This window comes from Rousettus aegyptiacus, unplaced genomic scaffold, assembly GCF_014176215.1.
Source record: "Rousettus aegyptiacus isolate mRouAeg1 unplaced genomic scaffold, mRouAeg1.p scaffold_m13_p_8, whole genome shotgun sequence".
Classification (NCBI taxonomy): domain Eukaryota; kingdom Metazoa; phylum Chordata; class Mammalia; order Chiroptera; family Pteropodidae; genus Rousettus; species Rousettus aegyptiacus.
The window spans coordinates 32,163,367-32,186,239 of record NW_023416311.1 but is presented as its reverse complement, the minus strand read 5'-3'; the positions used below and the strand labels follow the sequence as shown (position 1 = coordinate 32,186,239).

Below are 22,873 nucleotides of genomic sequence, written 5' to 3'. Positions count from 1 at the left end.
AATATAGAATCTATTATTTAGTGTTTTATACATGACCCGTAACACCAAGCCCATGATGAACTGTCCTGGTTATCGTAAGGCAGGTCAATTCTTCTGCATAATCAAATGCTAAAAGGTTAAAGATAAGTGGCAGGATAATCTAAGGCAGCGCCATGTGAGGAAAAACAGCAGATGCATCTCAAAGCACAGGCATTATGAGGGTCGTGCCTCTTGGAACAAAACCACTCAAACTGTAATTAGAAGATGATGGGCTCCTGAAGGAGTTATTATGTAGGGAAAAGATTTCAGAATCATTGCAGGTGGTTTCTTCTGTGTGCTACTGCAACAAAATAACAAGCATTATTGAGAGCTGTTTAGGAACTCAAAATATTTTTAGTGTAGACATGTTGAAATACAAGCATATTGGTTATCTGTTGCTGTGTAACAAATTACCTCACAACTTTGTGCCTTAAAACAACAAATATTTGTGACCTACAGTTTTTGTGTCAGGAATTTGGGAGAAGCTTAGCTGGTCTCAAGGTCTGGCTCGGGGTTTCATGAGGTTGTCATCAGTGTGTTAGCAGGGGCTACAGTCTACTGAAGGCTTGATGGGGGGTGGAGGATCCACTCACATGGCTCTTGGCAGGAGGCCTCAGGTCCTCACTATGTTGATCTCTTCATAGGACTGCTTGAGTGTCCTAATGACATGGTAGCTGGCTTCTTGCTGAATAGTGATCCAAGAAGCAAGATGGAAAGCGCAATGCCTTTGATGACTTAGGTTTGAAAATATACTCTCATTTTTGCCAAATCCTGTTGGTTACACAGATCTACTCTATTAATTGTGAGATAGGCTCACACAAGGCAGAGATCGCTGGAGGCTGTCCTAGAGGCTGGCTATAGCAATAGGGTATAATTAGGGGTGCCAAAATGTAGTTTTTGAAAAAAGGACAGAAAGAGTACATTTTATAAAAGGGATAAAAGGATTTTTTTTTTTTTTTTTGGTGGACAGGACAAAGAATTTAGGACTCTTTAGGTTGAGTAGAATGAATGGGTATGTTATTAAGGAATATTAAATCCTGAGAAGTTTTAAATAAATATGATTTTATTTACCAAGTTTTTGCAGTGGTAAGTAGTGTTTGAAGTTTCTTTTCCTATTAAAAAAGAAATATGTTGTTTTCCCAGTAAGAGATAGACTCAAGTGAGAAAAATATAACTGGGATTCAGAATGGCTCATACCCAAAATAGCTCTCCCTAACATCAACCATAGTTTCTGTGATTTCTCCCAGTCCTGCCAATTCTTTCCTTCATTGGTTTCTCACATACTTCCATCCCTTAGACTACCCCGCTGGGACAGGCCGTTCTACCCCACACCTGAATGCACTAACCTCCACCCATTTTCTTGGCCTTCAGTCTCTGTTCTCCTGGTTAGATTTTGCATACCTTCTCTGTGTTAATTTTCAAAAAACCCCACCTTTTTTTTTAATCAAATGTGCCCTGCTCAAAGACTTAAGTTTATTCTACTGCAGGCAAGAAAAAATCATCTGAACTCTTTAGCGTAGTGATCAAGACTCTTCATCACCAAGTTACCTACCCTTTTAACACTGCTGCTCAGTATTCCTTAAGAGCTCTGCTCTCCACCCTCAAAGCTTGGCTCACACGTGTCTCTTTGCATCATGGCCCATAGTTTTCATTTACCCAAAGGCTTCCTTTCATCCAGACATGATGCCGAGGGCAGATTGCAGACATTGTAGTCATCAGCTAGACTCCTTCAAATTTCTACTGTGAAATTTGTGATCTCAGGTGAAACATTCGATCTCAGCCAATGAGATTATATATGTGAGGTGCGAGGCATGACGTAGGCACTCAGTGATTTCTAGTTCTTTCTCTTTTGTGGGGTTCTGTTCAAGTTTGACCACTGCTCACATTGATTTTTTCCCTCCTGTTGAAACTCTGTTAAAGCAATTCATTTCTACATTGACTCATTTGACAAATAATTATATTTTATTTACAATTTACCTCTCTAGTAAATTTTGAACTACTGTGGGCAGTGACCATGCCTTGTAAGTCACAATTGTCCCCACAAGTGCTTACACTGTAGATCCTTAGTGAGTATTGTTTGTGGATTTTTTTTTTTTCCATATGTGGTGGGTAATGGATTCATAGGGAAGTTGTAGTAGGGGTCCTCAACTTCCAGGTTGGGGACCGGTACTGGTCCATGGCCTGTTAGGAACCAGGCCCCTAGGAACCGGACCACACAGCAGGAGGTGAGCGGCGGGCAAGCGAGATAAGCTTCCTCTGTATTTCCAGCTGTTCCCCAGCGCTAGCATCCCCGTCTCAGCTCCACCTCAGATCATCAGGCATTAGATTTTCATAGGAGCACCTATCCTTTGTGCCAAAAATGTTGGAGATCACTTTTGTAGAGTACCTTCCAAAGTTAATGGCAAATGGGTAATCAGATCTCCTCTAAAAGTTCTTAATGCTTCCTCTTTTGATCTTAATCATGGCTGCATCACGTTGTATTGAAATGGTCCATTTGTGGTCATCTCGGTGTGGTCCAGCAAGCTCCTTAAGAGTAGCTCAGGGCCTAGCATCCTCGGGGCTTTGCCCGGTTTTTGCTTGATATGAAGGGCCCAATGAATGCCAGAACTGTTATTAAACATTAACATCATCCTGATATTTAGGGATTCTTTTTGGTTGTTTATGAAACCATTATAAATTTATAAAATAGGATTTGAGAATTTTTTAAGTTAATGTTAATAGCCACTCTCATTTAACTTATATTCTTAGAAGCTTCCAAGGAATGCTGTGTGACTGCCATGACTTAGAAGAATATCTTTATTGAGGTATTTGATGTTAGCAAAATGACGTGAGGCTGCTCCAGACCCAAAGTATGTATAACACTTGGACAGCTTCAAGTGAATAGTTGTGTTTGGGAAAAGTAATATGCTACTGTATAACTAGCTTCGGATGGTGAAAATAGGAATCATGACAGTGCCTCAAGGATTTCTTTTTATCAGCAAAGTAGTATTTCTAGGGAAGTCTTCATCTGAAGTGGCTCCCAGGGCACCCAGCAAACATTACTCTTTTGACATCTTTAATACTCTATTAATACTGCTATTTAATACTCTATTCACAGACTCAAAGCTCCAGGAAGAACACAACATGTTACCTTCTGCCCTGCCTGTGCAGTCTTTCTGAGTAGTTGAGGGAAAAGCTAGTATGTCCTTAATAGATGACATGATAGAGTGAGTGATTAAGTGAAATAAGTGGCACTTGGTACAGCAGGGGTGAGGGGTGGGGTGAGGGGGTGAGGTGGGGAGGTGGGTGGGAATTGTGGAAATGTGACTATTCTTAATCAAGAAATTAATTTTCACTTAGAGAATTGTGGGCAGATTTTAGGGAAATGAGCTTGAGAAAAAACTGGGTGAGAGCACCCCAAGTTATTTTTATATGTGCACTTAATGATTCCAGGAAGGAAAGAGGTTTTAGAACCAGAAAGAATCATCTGGAGTCATTTATCTCTCTATTGTTGCAAAAATAAATTAGCAAGTCAACGCCCCATTATTTATTTCTTCCAAACACACTGATAAAGAAACTACACCCTGTCATCAGAACCAGGGCTCATGCATTGTAGTTTTATTCAACCAGATTATTTACTGAGGATTTTGTGGTAGCATGAACAAAGTCCGCCTTCCTAAGAGGTGGCAAGAGTTAACTCTAAGGCCTGCTGTGTTTCCTCTAACAGGAGCACTTTAGCAATGCTAATCAGCTGAACTGATTTTCTGTTTTGATTTTTCCATAATAATTAAGTGAATGATATGGAATGTAATCAAGGTTGGCACTAGGGGGTTCATGTAAATGACTCTATTTTTTTACATTTTGAATTTTATTAAATGGAACTATAAGGGAAGTTATTTGAAGACGAAGACTGGGTGGGTGGAGTAATTTAACACCTAATTTAGAGTTCTGAATATTTTCAAAATGACTATTTTAATGAAGTAAATCCCCACTGTTACCTTTTTTTTCCAATTGAAATAATGTTACTTTTTAAAGATTGTATTTTGTTTTCATTTGCACTCCAAAGTAGAAGATTATAGTGTAAGACAAGGCCACACAACTTAAAAGAGAGAAATGAGAAAGAAAAATCTATGGAATTTTCTGCAGGGTTGACATAAAGGGAAAAAGGTGCCTACATTTACTCATCGGAATCTGTAGAAGAAAACAAATAAAATAGGGAAAGGTTATATGTCATGCCTTATCCACTTATTTGGATTGACTGTCTGTGCCTTTATCAAACAAGATGGAATATAGTGAAATGCTGCTTTTCTATATTTCTTTACAGCTCATTGGCATATTTGTGAATCGTTTTCTCTCCCTATCACATATATAATATTTGAATTACTTTCTCACTGGTTTTTACTAGTTTATGTGAGTGCATAATCCCAGCATTTTGATCTAGCAATTTTTTTTTGACATTTTATACTTTAATGTAGATTATTCTAGAACTCATTTAATTTTCTAATTTTAATTTGGAAAATGCTTTGGACATAAGAAGCCAAGTGAAAAATATATACATTTTTTAAACGTACTGATATTTTCTCTTCTATGAACACAGCCAGCAACTTTGTAATGCAGTTTGATTTTTCTGTATGCTGCATTTCAAACATAATGAGGAAGTGACCAAATTCTGCTCCCCTCATCACCCATCCCCTTACAGAAGTTAAAGCCTTCAGAAGGCCATGCGTCAAGTACAAAGCAAGAAAGGATACCAAAAGATCGGTGTCAAAATTTTTACATTAAAAGAGAACACACAGACTCATTCTTTTTCTTGGTAGTTTGATTCTTTGCTTGCAGCAATTTCTAACTTTCCAGACTAAACATTTCTAACTGGAAAATGAATGGTTTGAGTCTGAGATGGTGACTCCGGATACAAACTTTTCAATTTGAGGTATTTGTGAATAGATGGCAAATTACTGCTGACCAGCCCTCGTTTTGTCTTTGAGGAAAGAATGAAAGTTAATATACATGTTTCACACTTCACCGAAACCTGACATAGATAAAGTAATGAGATAGATATTTGTCATGCTTATTTGTTACAATCAAGTATATTAAAGGTTTTCTTATTTTGATGGATGAGGAAAATACTAGCAGTGTATTATGCGTCTTCAACTGTGAAATGAGGATAATAAAAATACCTACTTACTGTGAGGATTAAATAAATAAAACACACAAAAGGCCTCAGCATTGTGACTGACACAGTAATCAGTCAGGAAATGTTAGCTGTTATTGTTTACCATCATCGTCACTTTTTATTCATTCCTGTTAAGCGGAATATAGCTCCTTTAGTAAATAATGGTAAGCTTCAGATTTTACAACTTCATGATGGTTAGCCTGTGAGAAACAGCAATAATTTGAATTAATTTATAAGCTGTATTTTGGCTACCCTTTTATGCTTTATATGTTCGAATTATTTCGTGATGATTAAAATCCCTTCTAAAAATTTCCCAATCTCTTGTAGGGGCTCACACCATCTTTTAATTATTCTATAAATTAATGATATTTTAAATTCCATATCAAACTATTTTTTTAGTTTTAGCCTCTGTAGGGTTAGATAGAGATAACATAATATATGCTTAATGTACTTGTCCTTATAAACAATCTTGATTGTAAAGAATTTAATACTTTGTTTGATCTGTCCTCTTGAATTTGCAGAATAAACTGTTTCCTAAGGTTGGGTTTTTATTAGTATTGTTTATGTATTTGTTTTAAGATAAACCTACCTTTTTAAACCCCAGGTTGTATTATTCAATAAATTCGGTTCCCAAATACTAACAACTGGTAACCTCATGGTGTGGAAAATTAGTATCATGTCTCCACATGCCAGGTCTCACCCAGAAAATAACTGCTTTGGTCTCATAATCTGGCCTATTGTTGCTAGTGTCACTAGTATCACTGGTTTACCAATAGGCAGGTTACTTTTAATTAATTAATTAATTATAATTAGTTGATGCTCATTTTTCTTTTTAATTAGTAAATGGATCAGCTATTTCTAATCCATGTCCATTTTTATGATGAATACATAAAATCATTTTATACAGTATAACGGACTTTTCCTTCTTACTAAGTGCTGAGTTCGCGGAGGTGAAGAGGTAGATATGATTTCCAGATGCATTACAACTCTTATATACTCGAGCTGACCTGCCACATAGTAGGTGTTCAGTAAATGCTGGCAAATGACTTCATTTGCCTATCTCATAGGAACTTCAAACTTCACATATCTAAAATTGAGCTAAAGCTTCATTACCCTAGAGGAGGAGGGCTTCTGTGCTTCCCATCTCATTGGAGGGCACACCATCCACCCAAGTGGCTAACAGGAAGTTCCTCCTCTCTTTTACTCCTACATTAGTTACCAAGTCCTATTGCGTCTGCTTTTTAAAAATGTCCCAGATTCACTCAGTTCCCTGCAACCCCATTGTTGCTTTTTTAGTTCACCCGCAGCCCTGGGTACCTGACCTCTCTCTAATAGTCTCCTGCAGGTCATTCCCCTACAGCCAGAGTGATCTTTCTGATTTCACTCTGTACCCTTTACTAGCTCTTCCTTATCCTTGGATGAAGTTCACATACTTTGCAATGGCTTATAAAACCTGCTGTGTTGTCCTTCCCACTCCCTCTCTTTCTCCACCTGAATTATTCTGAGCTCCCTAAATGTGCCTCACCCTTCCTCACCTCCAGTTCCCTCTCCCTTGAACATTCTCCTCCTTCTTCTCTCTCTTTTGCTGGCCAGTTTTGCAAATATGTTGCTATTTGCCTTTCTGTTATGATCTCTCTGCCTCTCAATAATACACAGTTCATTTGCTCTAATACTGACCTCCAAACAGCTTTACACTTTTTCCTATACACCTGTGTAGAAACCTCTGTAAGATAATTGGTTTTGTTTCTATTCAGCAGATAGGGGAACTGAAGCACTAAATATGAGAAATGTATGTTATGATTATTAAATTATAAACATCTTAATGGGCAGAGACAGGAATTATATCTGTACTTTATGTCATTTTACACAGTGCCTAGGATAGAGTAGCCATTCAGTGCACATTCAATGATTTATTGAATGAATCTCAGTTTGAGCCTGAGGTGCCTCTCTCTTGAGTCAATGGGGCTTCTGTTTCATCATTTATCCTCTGGGACGAATGAGGCCAGATTCCTCTGTGAGCCCTCTTCTTCCAGAAGGGAACTATGCCTGGTGAGAGAATCTGGTAGCCTGTGTTGCTCTGAGTTGCTCGGGTAAATTCCTTTAATGTCAGCTGGCATGGATGAGAAGGGCTTTTGTTGTGGTGGCAATTAATGATGATTTCCACATTTTAGTAATTTACAAAACGGTAGCCACCCTGCACAACATAAGAAATACCTCTCTCTCCTGGACCATGAAATCTGGTGACCCGTCTATTTGAATACATGGCTTGTTATGCATGTTTTAGCCCTAGTGACAACTGGTACCGAATGGTTGCTGTACTGAAAGGAATTCAGTTTGGGTCATTTTAATGCATCTCTAATTTAGATTGTTGTTGTTGTTTTTTTCTCGTAGGTTGTTTTTCAGGGAAAGATGATTATTTCTTTGAACTCATGCCTGGGCTTTATCTGTTTGTTGTTATGCCACTGGATCAGCACAGCATCACCTCTGAACCTTGAAGACCCTAATGTGTGCAGTCACTGGGAAAGGTAATAGTTTGGAAAATAATCTGAAGAATAATTTCTGATAACTTCCTTTATATACCGTTATTATCAGTCTGATATATAATATTAGAACTTGAGAGGACATTGTGAAATTACTTTTATGTAGAAATCATTAGCCAAAGCTAATAAATTGGATAGCATTCACCTTGGCCTTATAGAATGTATATTATGTGATAAAAACTTGATATATTGATTTTTTACACAAAGGCAATTATAAGATTTTAGGGAAAACATTAATAACTTAATTAGAATGAGCTGCCAAAGGTCTTGTCCCTGCTCTGATTCTAGCTGCAATAATTCAGGGCAGTTGGACTTCTGCATGGGAACCAATGAGTGAGCAGCAGAAGACAGTATGTAAGAATGTGCTTAAGTGTTGAAATGTATGGCACAAAAAATGTATGGGATGAAAAGGGAGACATGATATCTGGAGGAAGTGGCAAAGGTGCATGGAGGTAGCGTCACCTGAGATGTTCTTAAAGAACTAAATAAGATGAGCGGGTGGCAGGGACTGGGAGGGCTTCTAGGAATGGAAGGGAGCTTAGAACTAGCGCCATGCAGACCTCTAAAGGCTGTGCCCAACAAGACTAGAGTCAGTGGAGTATTGGAGGAGGGCAAGATTGAAAAGATTACGTGAGAGCAGAGGATGTAGTTTCCAGATCTGGGCAATTTTCAGTGGGAAATTCAGAGGAAGAACAAAACACTAGGCCATTCTCGGGGATCTTACAGTCCCTTTGGAACACAAAAAGAGCACAAGCCATCTGGTAATAATGTGCAATTTGCATTCCTAAGAAAGTATCTTTCTCCAAAAATAACGTTGCAAATGCAAGGTTTTCAAACAAATACAAGGTGTCAAGTACTAGAGAATAATATTTATCTTTAATAGCTTAAGTGCAATAACATTAAACTTTTGGTTTCTTTTTCCTGTCACCTTAAGCACCATGATTAGCACCCCACAGAGCACACATTCTAATCACTGTAGTCACCCACTGGTAGGATGCACAAAGCTCAGAGCCTTTCAAGCACAGCAGCTCTTATTATTCTAGGTTCCTCACTCACAGCATTATTTTTTGGTGGGGGCTTGTTCCCATCTCCATTGGCAGTTTAACAATCAGGGTGACAAAAATATGTTCTCCTGATAGATCGATGGAGTTATATATCACTATGAAACTTTAAGCTGTGGAGGAAATATGTATATGTGATGAAGTTCTATATATTTATGGTATTAACTATATTACACAGAATTTAAGAGGGTGGCTCTCCTATTAATTATCTTTATAATCTCCACAGCACCTTTCATAAAACATTTCACCAACAAAATATGTAGTATTTATTATTAAAGTAATCGAAATGAATCAATTAATACACAAATGGGTACATATCAAATTTAGAAAAGGGAAAGTCCACTGGTGGTTGAATATCTTGGAGGATGATAGCTTTGGAATGTGAGGAAAAACGAATTTGTAAGATACTACAAAATAAAAATCAACAGATCTTGGTAAGGCATTGACTATAGGACGTAAAGGAGACAGAAAACTCTGAGATTTAAAACCTGCTATGTGAAAGAGTGGAAGTGTCATTGCACATATAGAAAAATGAAAGGAAGAGAGTTGATCTGAAAGAAAAGAGGTTGGTGTGGTTTACTCTGTTGTACTCACAAGATCATTTTGAAACACGGGCATGGAAGTGTTTGGGGAATGTGGATCTGGGCACGTGTTGAGATGTGAATAGATGAACTCTCTGAGGGAAAAGCTATAAAGAGAAAAGAATCCAAGACCTCCAGTAATCCAGCACCCACTCAGATTGTCTTGATTCCTTGCTCAATATTTGATCGAACTTGCCAACACTTAAATGCAGGTTTGTTCATCATCAATAATTCCTTATGTCTAAAACATTGCCTTACATATGACATGTGCTCAATAAATAATTGTTGAATGAGCTTTTACCTTCTGATAGGAAATAAAATGGTGAATATGGACATCATTTGGGGGTTGAGGAGTGGGGAGAAAGAGACAAAGGGCATATTCATTTTTAAACGTAATATAATTCCACTGTTGTACAAGTAATTAGAGTAACATCTAAAATACAAATGGGAGGGAAATTGAGCATGAAAAAATAAGGAAATGAAGAGAATTTTTTCTGATTATATTTTTTTCTATGAACTGCTAGAAAGAAGGATTGACAGCTACAATCTTCTTATTGATAAATTTCCTGTTATAAGGCTAGATAATGATTCTTTGAGGAAAGGTAAAAGAAAGTGAAATTATTTTGACAAGAATGGAAAAAGGAGCATGAATTGAAACAAGGTGCAGGTGACGGGGTCTTTTGTATTTTCGAAAACTGAAATGGGCTTGAATTGAAATGGGGAGAGGGTTAATTAGCTTCAGGGACAAAATTCTTTGGTGGTAAGGTTTAACAAGATTCATTGTAGACGTTCCTTATGCTAAAACCTACCTTTACTCAAAGAGCCTGAGCCATGGAATCACCTGGAGCTCTGCCTTCCAGAGTGTGGTCTGTGAAGCTGTGGCATGAGCATCACCACCTGGGAGCTTGTTGGAAATGAAGAGTTTCAGGCTTTGCTGCAGCCCTACTGAATGATTTATTTTCAAACAAAAGTGGGGCTCATTTTAATGCAGCAATGCTGACTCTCAAAAGTTATGCAAAAAATGAAATTGAGGAAAATTAAATCATTAAAAACACACAACGGTGCTTGTTACTAAAGGAATTTTGTATAGCATCCTTTTGGAAAATGAATAATTTCATGAATCATCTGTTCCTTCTCCTCATTCCCTTTCTCTGTTCTGTTAGTTGAAGTTCTTCCATCTAGTGGGGTTTCTTCTCAAGAAGGCACAAATAAGGAGAAGCCATTCTTTGCTCAACCAACCCTTGGGGATGGAACACAGAACTGGTAGTAATTAAAGCAGCAGCCCTGAAGCAAGCAGAGATATGAAATGATGATTATTACCATACCTGATTAAAATAACAAGATAATTTAAGCAGATAAAATGTAATTAACCACTTTGGAATGTGTCCAAGTGATGATGGCTTTTTTTTCCCTCTGTTCTTTGACCTTAAATTAAATCTTGCTGGGGTTTCTCCCCAGATAATACTTAATAGGTTAAAATCATGGTGATGATATGTTTTCAGTGTGTCTGAGAAGATTAAACAAACAAGCAGAAGATAAAGGGTTTTGCACCTCGATACTTAAAATAATGCAGAATTGAGATTAGATTCCTTTTACACCACAGTTTGCTAGTTGGTCTGTTTTAGAAGCTCTCGTGACATCTGAGAGGAGACAGAGGGACAGATGGTGTTCGGGGTGGTGATGAGAGGGTTGTCTCTGGACTGACCACTAGCACTGGAAGCGCAATGCTGCTCATTTGTAATGACAACAGGATTGGACTAGACAATGAAGAAGGTTTCTTCCCACTCTGCAACTTTGAGAGCAGCCACCGATGAACACGAAGGTGTGGACGATTAGCCAAGGTGCTAGTTAAGTTCATACAGCAGCCCAGGCACTGGCCGAAGAAGCAGTGATAAAGACCAGAGGCGCAGGCCAGTTATCGAGGACACAGCTTCCAGAAAGTGGGCCCTAAAAAAGTGACAACCCTTCTCCTTTAAATTTAAGTAGCAGGTTCAATTTTTGACCAATGGGAAAAGTAATTTATAGTCAATCAGTTCTGAATTGAGTTTGAGCCTCTGAATAATTTTATTGCAAAGATTCATGATTGAAGAGAAATGCTCAAAACATATTGAACTCTTGTTTTTCCCAGACTGTATGTATTACTCTCTGAAAGCCATATCGCATTATTTTAGGTATTTAAATGCTGGCCTTTCTTGAGAGCTCTTTGAGAGCATGAGTTGCATAGTAGTTCAAGAAATATTTGTTGAATAGGAATCCTAAATGGTTTGATTACCCTTTTATAGAAAAGGACTTCATTTCTTAGAACCAGAGAAGCATCCTACAAATGTATGCAATTAATGAGCAGCAAGAGGCAAAGAGAGGAAATTCCTGTATTTTAACATTTCCTCTTATTTAGGCAATCTTCTAGCCTGCTAGAAATTAGTGAAAACATTTTTCGTGTTTGTCGTGGAGTCATTTCCCCCATCCACATCAGATGGGATGTGTTTGGCCAGGATCTGTTTGTTGATGATCACTTTTGCTCTAAGGTTAATGACATAACATGGCCTTTGAAGCTTTATGGAAATACTGCATCAGGTTTAGTTCCAGCAAACAGGTTTAATTATGCTAAATTAGTACCAAAGAACTCAGTGGAAGGCATTTCCCCCCCCCCATAGCATTAATTTGGAGTGGTTTCTTTTTCACTCCTTTAACACATGAGGAAAGTTGCTCTAGTTTAGATGATTGAATAGAGAAGATATGGTACATATATACGATGGAATATTACTCGGCCATAAAAAAGAATGAAATCTTACTATTTGTAATGACATGATTGGACCTCAAGGGTATTATGCTATGTGAATTAAGTCAGACAGAGAAAAATGAATACTGTATAATCTCACGTATATGTGGAATCTAAAATAAAAAACAGGATAAACAAACAGAAACAGATTTATACATAAAGAGAACAAACTGATGGTCGTCAAATGGGAGGGGGTTAGGGGACTGGGTGAAAAATGTGAAGGGATTAAGAGGTACAAGTTGGTAGTTACAAAATAGTCACGGGGGTGTAAAGTACAGCAGAGAATATTGTCGATAACATTTCAATGACAATATATGGTGCCAGGTGGGTACTGAACTTGTGGCGGGGGGTGTCACTTTGTAAGTTATATAAATGTCTACTCACTATGTTGTACACCTGAAACTAATATGATATTTACTATCCATGTAATTGAAAAATAAAAATAAATTTTAAAAAGAGAAATTTGCTCTATTCTGCTCATGGGTAATGTAGGACTGCACCTATATAAGCTGTTTCATACACAGATGTTCATTCACTTTGCTCTTCACTTGAAATGGAATGAGAAATAATGCTACAGACTTCAAGATTCAGTTATTTATAAGCAGCTGAGTAGGAAAGGAAAAAAGCTGGTGAGGAAGCCTTAGAATTTGTATCAACCTGAATCGCAGGACACTGCAAGGGGTCTGAAGAAGATATTAATAGCTTAATGTGATATTTCATTCCAAGAACATTAATATTTTAATGGAGGCCTCTTGCTTTACCCCAAAGGAGTTATATTTCAGATGTAGGCAACTGCATACTCTACGCTCATCTGAACTTCTTGCAGGTAGCAGCAGGTGTAAGGAAATTGGAGTAGAAGGAAATAGTCATCTAAAGTGTATGTTAGAAATTCTGACCTAATTTTAAGATGTAATAATCAAAACCCTGGGAAATGAGGTTATCTGTTAAAGGTCACGCTGTTTCTCAGTGTCAGATCAGGATTATAACCCTGACTTCTCCTAATCTAGTGATATTTTTCAGTAGGGCCTATTGAATCTTCTGAAGATTCGTGGAGGATTCCTAAATTTACCTAGAAATCTGGTTGCAGTGTCCCAAAGAATGAACGCAAAAGTGTGACTAGTGTGATTATTTCGAGGATGCCTCTTGAAGCCTGAGTACATAGTGACAAATGGACTAGGTCTGGAAAGAAAGCCACTGTTTGTGAGGCTGGTACCAAACAGGTTTTCAGATGAGAAGGTTCTGCCTTATATCTAACCTGGTTTCTTCAGGCTGCAATTTCAACCCTAATTTTTCCATACCTTTTTTAGTTGATAGTTTCTTTTAATGAACTTGGGCTATTGATTTTGCAGCAAGTGAGTCTGTGATTGTAGCCCACTTTGTTAGTGTGAATCAAAGATTTTAGTGGAAATCTTTAAGAGTGTTAGAAAAAAAAGAAAGTAAACTGGAAAAGAGGATTCTCCAGATTTTCCTGTTGGCAGGAACTCAAAGCTCTTGAACATGTAATAGACTGCTTTAGAATGAAGAAGTATTAGATTAAACATTGAATGTTTTTTACATTTCATGAATGTTTTTCATCCACATTCTTAGGCGCATAGGAATGCATGCTTTTCCTTTAATAAGAAGCTGTTAGTGAAAATTTATTGAAAAACAAGCTGTTTAAGTAGCAGCAGGTTCGGTATGATTATTTCAGGCTAATTGTCTCAGCCATATGTTTAGAAACAATTTTAAAGATTTCTTTGTAGTTTTTATTCAGAGTTTGTATATGGTCTTCCATTGCCTGAGAGGTAGAGCAAGCACACAAAAGCGAATTAGTTCAAATTTCAACTCGATAAACATGCTATTTCTGATTTTCCAGAATCAGTAGCAAAATGTACTCAAATTATAAATATCAAATAATTTCTTTGCTGATTACCTTATTGTTTGTCTGCAAACTTAGATTAAAAAATTTTAGTTATTCCTAGACCCCTGGGGTGAGGGTATGTAATTAAATACAGAAAAATATATGGTGATATATTTTTAAATTTAGGAATATTGAGTTTGTGGTAGATAGTAAAAAAGATTTTTTTTTTTTTTTGAAATTTACAACATGAACTCTTGCATTTTAAATATATTATTAATATTGGTCTTTTTGGGGTTCTGTTTCAAATAAACACCTATAAAAACATGGAGATTCTCTGTGAAGTCGGTGCGGAGTTGCAAATGAAGATAATTTAAGCTACGATTTTTTTTTTTTTTGTACATAGTATATCATTAATGTGTGAAAAAGAAACACTGATTCCTTATCTTTCCTCTTCTTTTCAGCTACTCAGTAACCGTGCAAGAGTCATATCCACATCCCTTTGATCAAATTTACTACACTAGCTGCACTGACATTCTGAACTGGTTTAAATGCACACGGCACAGGTAATAAAAGCTCAGATATATTCATGAGTTTGGCAGACTTGGAAGGAGTTTGTTAACAAACATTAAGTGCTTGAGCAGGTGCATCCATTCATCTGGTGAATAGTTACTGAGTGCTTGCTATTGTTCCAAATTACTGGAGATACTGAAAAGCAAAAAGGTTGTCCGCGCCCTTAAGGAGCTTCCAGAGAAAATGTCTACTGGTCCTCATTACTTGGTTAGCAAGAACTCATCCAACTTTTATGCTGTGAATAATTAGGGAGACACTGTTAAATATAGATATCACCAAATATCAGGAGACTCACATCTCAGCATGTTTCCACTTGTGCACCTGACTCAATGTAGGCAAACTTAAATTTGACCTCAGCTTAAGTAAAATAAGTGACACGTTTTTTCCTATAAATGTGAAAACAGAAAACAAAACAATGTATTAAATGTTAATGTTAAAATGGAAGGGAATGATGATATCTTAATTTCATTTGTAAAATACTATGGCAGTATAAGTAATGAGTCCAGTGTGACACCTGCTGATTTATGCTGCACTAAATTATGTTATACTCAATGTCATTTCTTCAGACAAGCTTTCCTTGACCACTTTGTCTAAACTTGCATTCCCTTCCTCTTACACTCTATTCCCTTAGTCGGGCTTTATTTTTCTTCACACCATTTAATCATCACCAGTCACTGTATATTTATTTGTTTAATGTGCATCTTAAATGCTACAGGTCTCTTTTCTCTCGCTCTTGAGAGTGAGGCTTTATATTTTTTTCCTTGCTGTGATCTGTTTCTCCAGTGCACAGAACAGTGCCTGGAATATAGTAAGTGCTCAATAAACATGCGTTATATAAACGAATCAATGAATGAATGAAGCTTTAGTTAAATGTAAGGTCTTTTGTCTATAAGCCTTCTTTTTAATAGAGAGATTAAATTGCATTGTCATAGACTTTTAAAGGAATTCCATGGATTCTTCTGTTAAAACATATGTAAGTGAATGATGATTAGATAAGATTTATATCTGAAATTACTCAATACTTTTCAAGATATCACAAGATAAGTGAAATACAGAAATCATGAAACTTCTGATCCCTTGAAATAAAGTATAAGTTGGCTTAAATGGGCAACCTTAATATATTCTTAGCAAATCAATAAGAACATAATATTGGTCAGGACATTTATTCCATGTTTCTTCTTAATTATTTTAGAGTACTTTGCTTTTCATACTTATATTTAATTGTTCTTTTGTATTAAACTATAAATTCTTTATTTTAAATCAAATTGCAGGTTAAAAGAAGTAACAATGTGTTTTTTTCCCTCTGTATAGAGTCAGTTATCGGACAGCCTATCGACATGGGGAAAAAACTATGTATAGGCGAAAATCCCAGTGTTGTCCCGGATTTTATGAAAGCAGGGAAATGTGTGTCCGTAAGTAAGACCTTCATCCCTTTGAGGTTCACTTATTTTTCCCAGTGCTGGTTTGACTCTATTAATGGCAGCCGCAATGGAGGCCTGTGGAGATGGGGCAGCTTAGATCAATTGCTTTCTCTCTTTGCTGCTTTCTTGGTCCGTGTTCGGAGGAAAGCTTTAACTTTGTCCCTCTGTCCTATCAAAAACCTCCAAGTGAATGTCACTTGAGGAGAAAACAGATGTTATTGAAAGATGAATCATGGCCGGATGTAGCAATGTTAATTACACTTCTTCCATAAATGTCTCTTTGGAAATTGGTCAGCGAGTCATTAGAATTATAGGTCACAGTAAAGAACAGAGATGTAACATTCTCACAGCATCCGACCAGAGTACTGAATCCACTTGTGAGAGATCAATGTATTCTTTGCCAGTGCATACAATGATGAGGCTTATTAAGGATGGAGGAGCTTTCACAGTAAGAAATGACTGTAAGTCTGGGTCACAAAGTAGACCTTTTTTAATTGTCATTTTCTCTTTCTCCTCCCCACCCCATCTTACCAATTCATTTGGAGATATCATGAGAGAATTTTGATATTTTAATGATACATTTAAGAAAATCCTAGATTATCATGTGAGATGCAGTTTACAAATGAAGTTTTTTACCATTGTATATAGTATTTCACTATTTTATTCAAAACTTTTGGCTCAGCACACAGCTAGAGGAGCACATTTGTTTTGTGAGCTGAGCCATTGATATTGTGAGGTGTAGAGAGAGACATGGTTCTGAGCTCTCACTTGAAGACATTAGGGATGACTGGATACACCTGGGCTTAAGAATCTGCAGAGCCAGGTGATAGCACTGACTCCACCAGGGCTCAGCTGGGTGACCTTGGGTAAGCCATTGATACCTCTGTGAGGCTCCTTCAAGAGGGAAGGCAGCAGGGAAAGAGGAAAACCAAATATGAGACGGATTGACTCCATATAAGAAGCCATTAGGCGTGAGCCTCCAGGAGCTGAGCAGGGCTGTTGAGAACAGGACATGGACATCAGTCATTCACAGGATCACCTGGAGTCAGAGCCAACTCAATGGCATGTAACACGCACGCGCGCGCGCGCACACACACACACACACACACACACACACACACACACACACAAGGCATGGAAAAGTATGTGTCTTTCCAACCCCTGGATTCTATTGTTTGTGTAGACAGGGGTGAGTCCTCAGCTTTGATTCAGAACCAGGGCTATCTATGATAAATAATGGTTATTGGAAAAATTAGAAAATGTAACTAAACAAAAAGAAGAAAATAAAAATACACTGTGAATGTCTTTCCTGGTCAGTAAATGTATTTTTGTAACACATTTGCAAATGTCGATGTTATTGCATTATAGATATTTATTTAACCAATTTCAACTGTCGAATATTTATGTAATTTCCAAGTTTTACCTATTATGAACTGACTGCTCTAGAAGACATTATTGTGGTTAAATCTTTGTTCCTATTCTTATTTAATAGGTAAGGATGAATTCCTACTACTAATATTGCTGAGTTAGAGGTATACTCCCACCAGCAGTATATGAGAATGCTTTTTTGTTTATATCTTGTGCCAATTTTTTCTTTGCTAATTTTTTCTTAATTTGCATGTCTTTGATAATGATACTGAATAAGAAAAATCACATTTTTATAATCAAACGTCTTAAGAGAATAATCACAACCCGATTTCTGTGGCCCAGGCTGATGGGACATTTTCAAAGGAAAGCACTGAGTATACACAAAGTGTACAGTGGGGAGGCCTGCCTGGCAGGGCTGGCCATTTCCTAGAGCTTTCAGGGCTACATTATCTTGGTGCACTTGCCAGTGTTCAAACTTACATGCACGATTGTCAGCATACTGGAATAGAGTAGTTCTATCTCCCAGGATTCGTTTCAACTAGTCCAGGTCAGAGGAACTGTCTGTAAAGCCATGATGCTGATTCATTAAGTTACATAGAGCCTAGAGGGGTGCTTGGGCTGTCTTCTGGTCATGCTTCTCTCCCTGAAGGCCTGGCACATGGAAAGCTAGATTTTACTGGCCAGCTGGTATGGGGAGCAAGGATCCAAGCAAGGTCCGTTAAAGAGAGTTTCAGTGCTTCGTGGTCCCAGCCTTCCACAGCCCAGCAACACCTCTGTCATTTTACTCAGTAGTGCAGCCTGTCTCAGAAAGCTGGACAATTCCACTAGCACTGTCATACCTAAAAATGATAATGGTAAAAATAACCTTTCCTTTTTCTCAAACTAAACAGGTTGCAAGATGTCCTACTTCCCACTTAAATGCACACCTCTGGCATATGCCTCTGAAATTCTCCTTTTTCTAAGACTTCTTGGCCGATTGAATGCCTTCTCCCCCTCACCCCTCCCAGACTGAAACATTTTTCCTTTAGATATGTTAATATCCTTAATCAGCATACTGTCTAATCTCAGAGGCCTGGATGCTATTCGGGTCTCTTTAAGGGTATTTTGCATTTCTCCACTCTGATGTCTTGATTTCACAGCTTAACCCAGAGGACAGTCAGTCTTCCCTTATCTCCTTCTTAATGGGGTTGCCTCTGAGAAATCTGTACTCAACAGCTGGCACTGGAGAGGCACCCCTGTGGGTAGAGAAGGAAGAGAGAACTCACAATTCTTGGTTCTGCTTTCATAATCTTTTTCAACTAGGCTTTGCTGCCAGGCACATAGCACAGTCACCATTTTTAACTGTTTCTAATTACCAAAAGGAATTGAAACACGGGAATGGGTTGTAATTTTACTTTAATTTTTGGTAGTCACTTTACCTAGAAGGCAAACAAAGGATGGTTTCATACAAATACCTATATTTGAAAAAGTTTCTTCTAGGTAGTGGGAGTAGCTCCTTCTGGAGGGCAAGTCCCATCCTCTCATCCCTGCCCACCCCCAATCCCCACCCGGCTTCATCCTTCCCAAGATTACTGAACCCTCAGGCTGTGTAGCACTGCTGGTCCACATAGCACACTTTGAATAACAAGGCAAATGCTTGTTATCAGGCAGGAAGAACTATAAAGGAGACTGTAGGGGATAGCACTGTTAGAAGCCTTTCCTAAGAACCTGGTCAGAAAAAAAAGAATGGGTTAGAAAATTTTCCATGAGGAAAACATTACTAGGCATGAAGAACTCTATCATTCCTCGATGAGATTTTAATCTGTTCATAAAATTAATTAAACTTTTAAGTTTACTCATCCTTCAGTGTTGCTATTCTTGCCTAATCTTGTGTTTCATTACTTTTGATTTGGAGAAATTAAACTATTAGTGAAGAAATGCCCAGAGGAATGGAATGGTTTTAATGTGTGTGTCTGTACACATGTATGTGTCTATATGTGTGTAGTATGTGTGTATAAATGTGTATGTGTGTTTATGTGTATGCATAAAAATTGAGATATAATTGACATATACAATTTTATTAGTTTCAGGAGTAGAATATAACGACTCAATATTTTTCTATACCCTGAAATGAGCACCACAATAAATCTAGATAACATTCATTGCCACACATAATTATACATTTTTTTCTTGTGATAGGCACTGTTAAGATTATTCTCTCAGCAGATTTCAAATGTACAATACAATATATTTTTTTAATTTTATTTTTTAGGCAAGGCAACCCTTGGTTGACCTCACAGATTATGAGGACCTTGTCAGTTTACAATCCCTTATTTTTTTTATTTTTTATGCCTACAGCACCTGGTCTCCTATCCAAGTACTAACCAGGCCCGACCCTGCTTAGCTTCCGAGATCAGATGGGATAGGGCTTGTTCAGGGTGGCATGGCTGTAGACCAATACAATATTATTCACTATTGTCACCATGTTGTACATCACATCCCCAGGACTTATTTATTTTATAACTAAAAGTTTGGTTTTTTTGACTACCTTTACCCATTTCACCTACCTTCTGCCACTGGCAACCTATGATCTGTTCTCTGTATCTATGAGTGTGGGATTTGTTTGTTTGTTTGTTTTTACATTCCATATATAACCAAGATCATATGGTGTTTGTCTTTCTATGTCTGATTTGTTTCTCTTAGCATAATGTCCTCAAGTTCCATCCATCTCACTACAAATGAAACAATTTCATTTTTTTATGGCTGATTAATATTCCATTGTATTTATATGTGTGTATGTGTGTCTCACATCTTAATCTGTTCATCCATTGATGAATGCTAAAGTTGCTTCTATATCTTGGTTACTGTAAATAATGCCGCAGTGAACAGGGGGGTGCACAAAACTTTTTAAATTAGTGTTTTTGTTTCCTTCAGATAAATACCCAGAACCTCCATACTATTTTCCATAGTGGCTGTACTAATTCACATTCTGACCAACAGCACGCAAGAGTTCTAGTAGGTGTGAGGTGATATCTCATCGTAATTTTGATTTGCATTCCCCTGATGATTAGTCACGATGAGTGCTTTTTTGTGTACCTGTTGGCCATCTGTGTGTCTTCTTGGAAAAAAATGTCTATTCAGGTCTTCTGCCCATTTTTTTAATTGGAATTTTTTGGGTTTTTTTTTTGCTATTGAGTTGTATAAGTTGAAGTTAATATCATTTAGAGATTAACCCTTTATCAGATATATGATTTACAAATATTTTCTCTTTTTGGTAGGTTGCTTTTTCATTTTATTGACAGTTTCCTTTGCCGTGCAGAAGCTTTTTCATTTGATTTATTTTTATTTTTATTTTTTGCTTTTGTTGTCTTTGTTTTTGGTGTCAAATTTAAAAAATTACTGCCAAGGCTGATGTCAAGGAGCTTAATGTCTATGTTTTTTTCTAGCTGTTTTATGGTTTTGGGTCCTACATTCGAGTCATTAATCCATTTTTAGTTGAGTTTTGTGAATAGTGTAAGATAGGAGCCTAGTTTCATTCTTTTGCATTGTTGTAGTGTGTTCAAATCTAAGACCCACGGAGCCAATTGAGATTAATTATGAGCCTTTATTAGCTGGCCAGTGACTGATTCTCTACCACGCAAGGTTAGAGCAGATCAGCCCCGGGTCTTTTTTTGAGGCAGTTTTATAAAGCCTCGGACGACATCTTAGAACGAAGAGAGAGTAAGGAAATTACAGAAAGCAGAAGTTAACTGTTAATGTCCTTTACAAAGATAAGTGTATCTGGGGAATTGCTAGATCAAACATAGCCTGGTAGACAGTCTTGTTATCTCTATCTTGGAATGTTGTGCCTCTTCCTGGGACTTTGGTGCCTCAAGGAATCACCTCCTTGTTACTGATTTACTGGGAAGTCTTCACTCTTACAATTTCAAAAGAGGCAGCTCACAAAGCCCAAAACTACATTAAACAAGTAAGCAGTTTACAGAAAGCAGAAGTCAACCATTAACGCAATACAAGTACATCACCTCGTACTACACTCTGGTTAATAAGTGAGCAGATTACGGAAGCAGACACTGGCCATATTCATATCTTATACAATACATTTCCTAAAACCACACCCAAGCAAGTAGGACAACTTCTGGTATCTAAAGATATTTCTTCCCTGCAGCTGACTTAGCTAGTTGGCTCACTTTGAAGATTTTCCACCCTTGACAGTATGTCTGCCTTGATTACTATAGCTTTGTAATATAGTTTGAAATCAGGAAATGTGATGCCTCCATCTTTACTCTTCTTTCTCAGAATTTCTTTGACTATTGGGGATCTTTTGTGGTTCCATACACATTTTAGGACTATTTGTTCTAGTTCTGTGAAAAATGACATTGAGATTTTAATAGCAATTGTATTGAATCTGCAGATAGCTTTGGAGAGTATAGACATTTTAACAATATTAATTCTTCCAATTCATAGCATGAATATCTTTCTTTTTTGTGTGTCTTCTTCCATTTTTTTCATCACTGATTTATAGTTTTCAGTGTGCAGGTCTTTCACCACTTTGGTTCAATTTATTCCTAGGTGTTTTATTCTTTTTGATGTAATTGTAAATGAAGTTTTCTTATTTTCTCTTTTTGATAGTTTTTTATTAGTGTTGATAATTAATTTTGATTTACTGAAGTTACAAATCCAAAAACTCATTATTTCTTAAGCTAAATTTAGCTTACTGATGTTTCGTTCATTAGTCTCACAAACTTTAACAAACAGATTAAAGGACCTTTGACTGAAGTTTTACAAATAACCACCATCTAGTTTTTAAAATAAAATTTGTATATTTAATAAATTCAATTTCCATTTTAAGTAATTCAACTTTCAGGCTGACAGACTCTCCTATGTGCTTAAATACTTTGCTTAAATACTTAAATCTCGTAAATTCAATTTATTAATAAGGTGTACTCTTAAGCTCTCTTAAATGGCATACTGTTATATTTGTAAGGGTTCAACTTTAAAATAACATTTCTAATCAATTATTCCACTACGCATTTAAAAGATGAAATTAGAAGAGCAACCTCTTTTTCTAACAGGACACATTTTTTTAAATATTACAAATATTTTCTTAAATCTAAAATTACAAACACTATAGATTTCGATTCTCTTACACATTTCTATATTAAATTTAAAATAGTCACATGGCTAAAATATAGCTAACCTCTAAGCAAATGATTTTGTCATCTCATGTTTTTTGGTTTACTTTTAATAAAATTTTCGTGGTCTCTTTTCAGTTTGCTGAAGTTATTTATTTATCTATTTATTTTTAATTGTAGTAACAAGTATATAACATTAAATTTATCATCTAATCATTTTTAAGTGTACAGTCCAGTGGTGTTAAGTGTATTCATATTGTTGTGCAACAGATCTCTAGAACTTTTTCATTTTTCAAAGCTGAAACTCTTTACCTATTAAATCCTGATTCCCCCTCCTCCCTCCCCAGAGCCCCTGGCTCTGTTTTATGCTTTCTGTTTCTAGAATTTTGCCTACTTTGGATACTTTGTATTTACATTTTGAATACTTTAGGA

At 36.9% G+C, this 22,873-nt stretch overlaps 1 protein-coding gene and 1 pseudogene across 1 annotated transcript in view; one reads left to right on the top strand and one right to left on the bottom strand.

Annotated features, from left to right (window-relative positions):
- MEGF10 (multiple EGF like domains 10) overlaps window positions 1-22,873 on the top strand; it is a 150,182-nt gene that overhangs the window by 29,840 nt on the left and 97,469 nt on the right. Inside the window, exons 2-4 of the mRNA XM_016121940.2 lie at window positions 7,562-7,695; window positions 14,433-14,534; window positions 15,853-15,953. Of these exons, the coding sequence (XP_015977426.1) occupies window positions 7,580-7,695; window positions 14,433-14,534; window positions 15,853-15,953 (319 nt within the window). The 5' untranslated portion in view covers window positions 7,562-7,579. The remainder of the gene's footprint in view (window positions 1-7,561; window positions 7,696-14,432; window positions 14,535-15,852; window positions 15,954-22,873) is intronic.
- On the bottom strand, window positions 19,659-19,764 carry LOC118607586 (annotated as a pseudogene).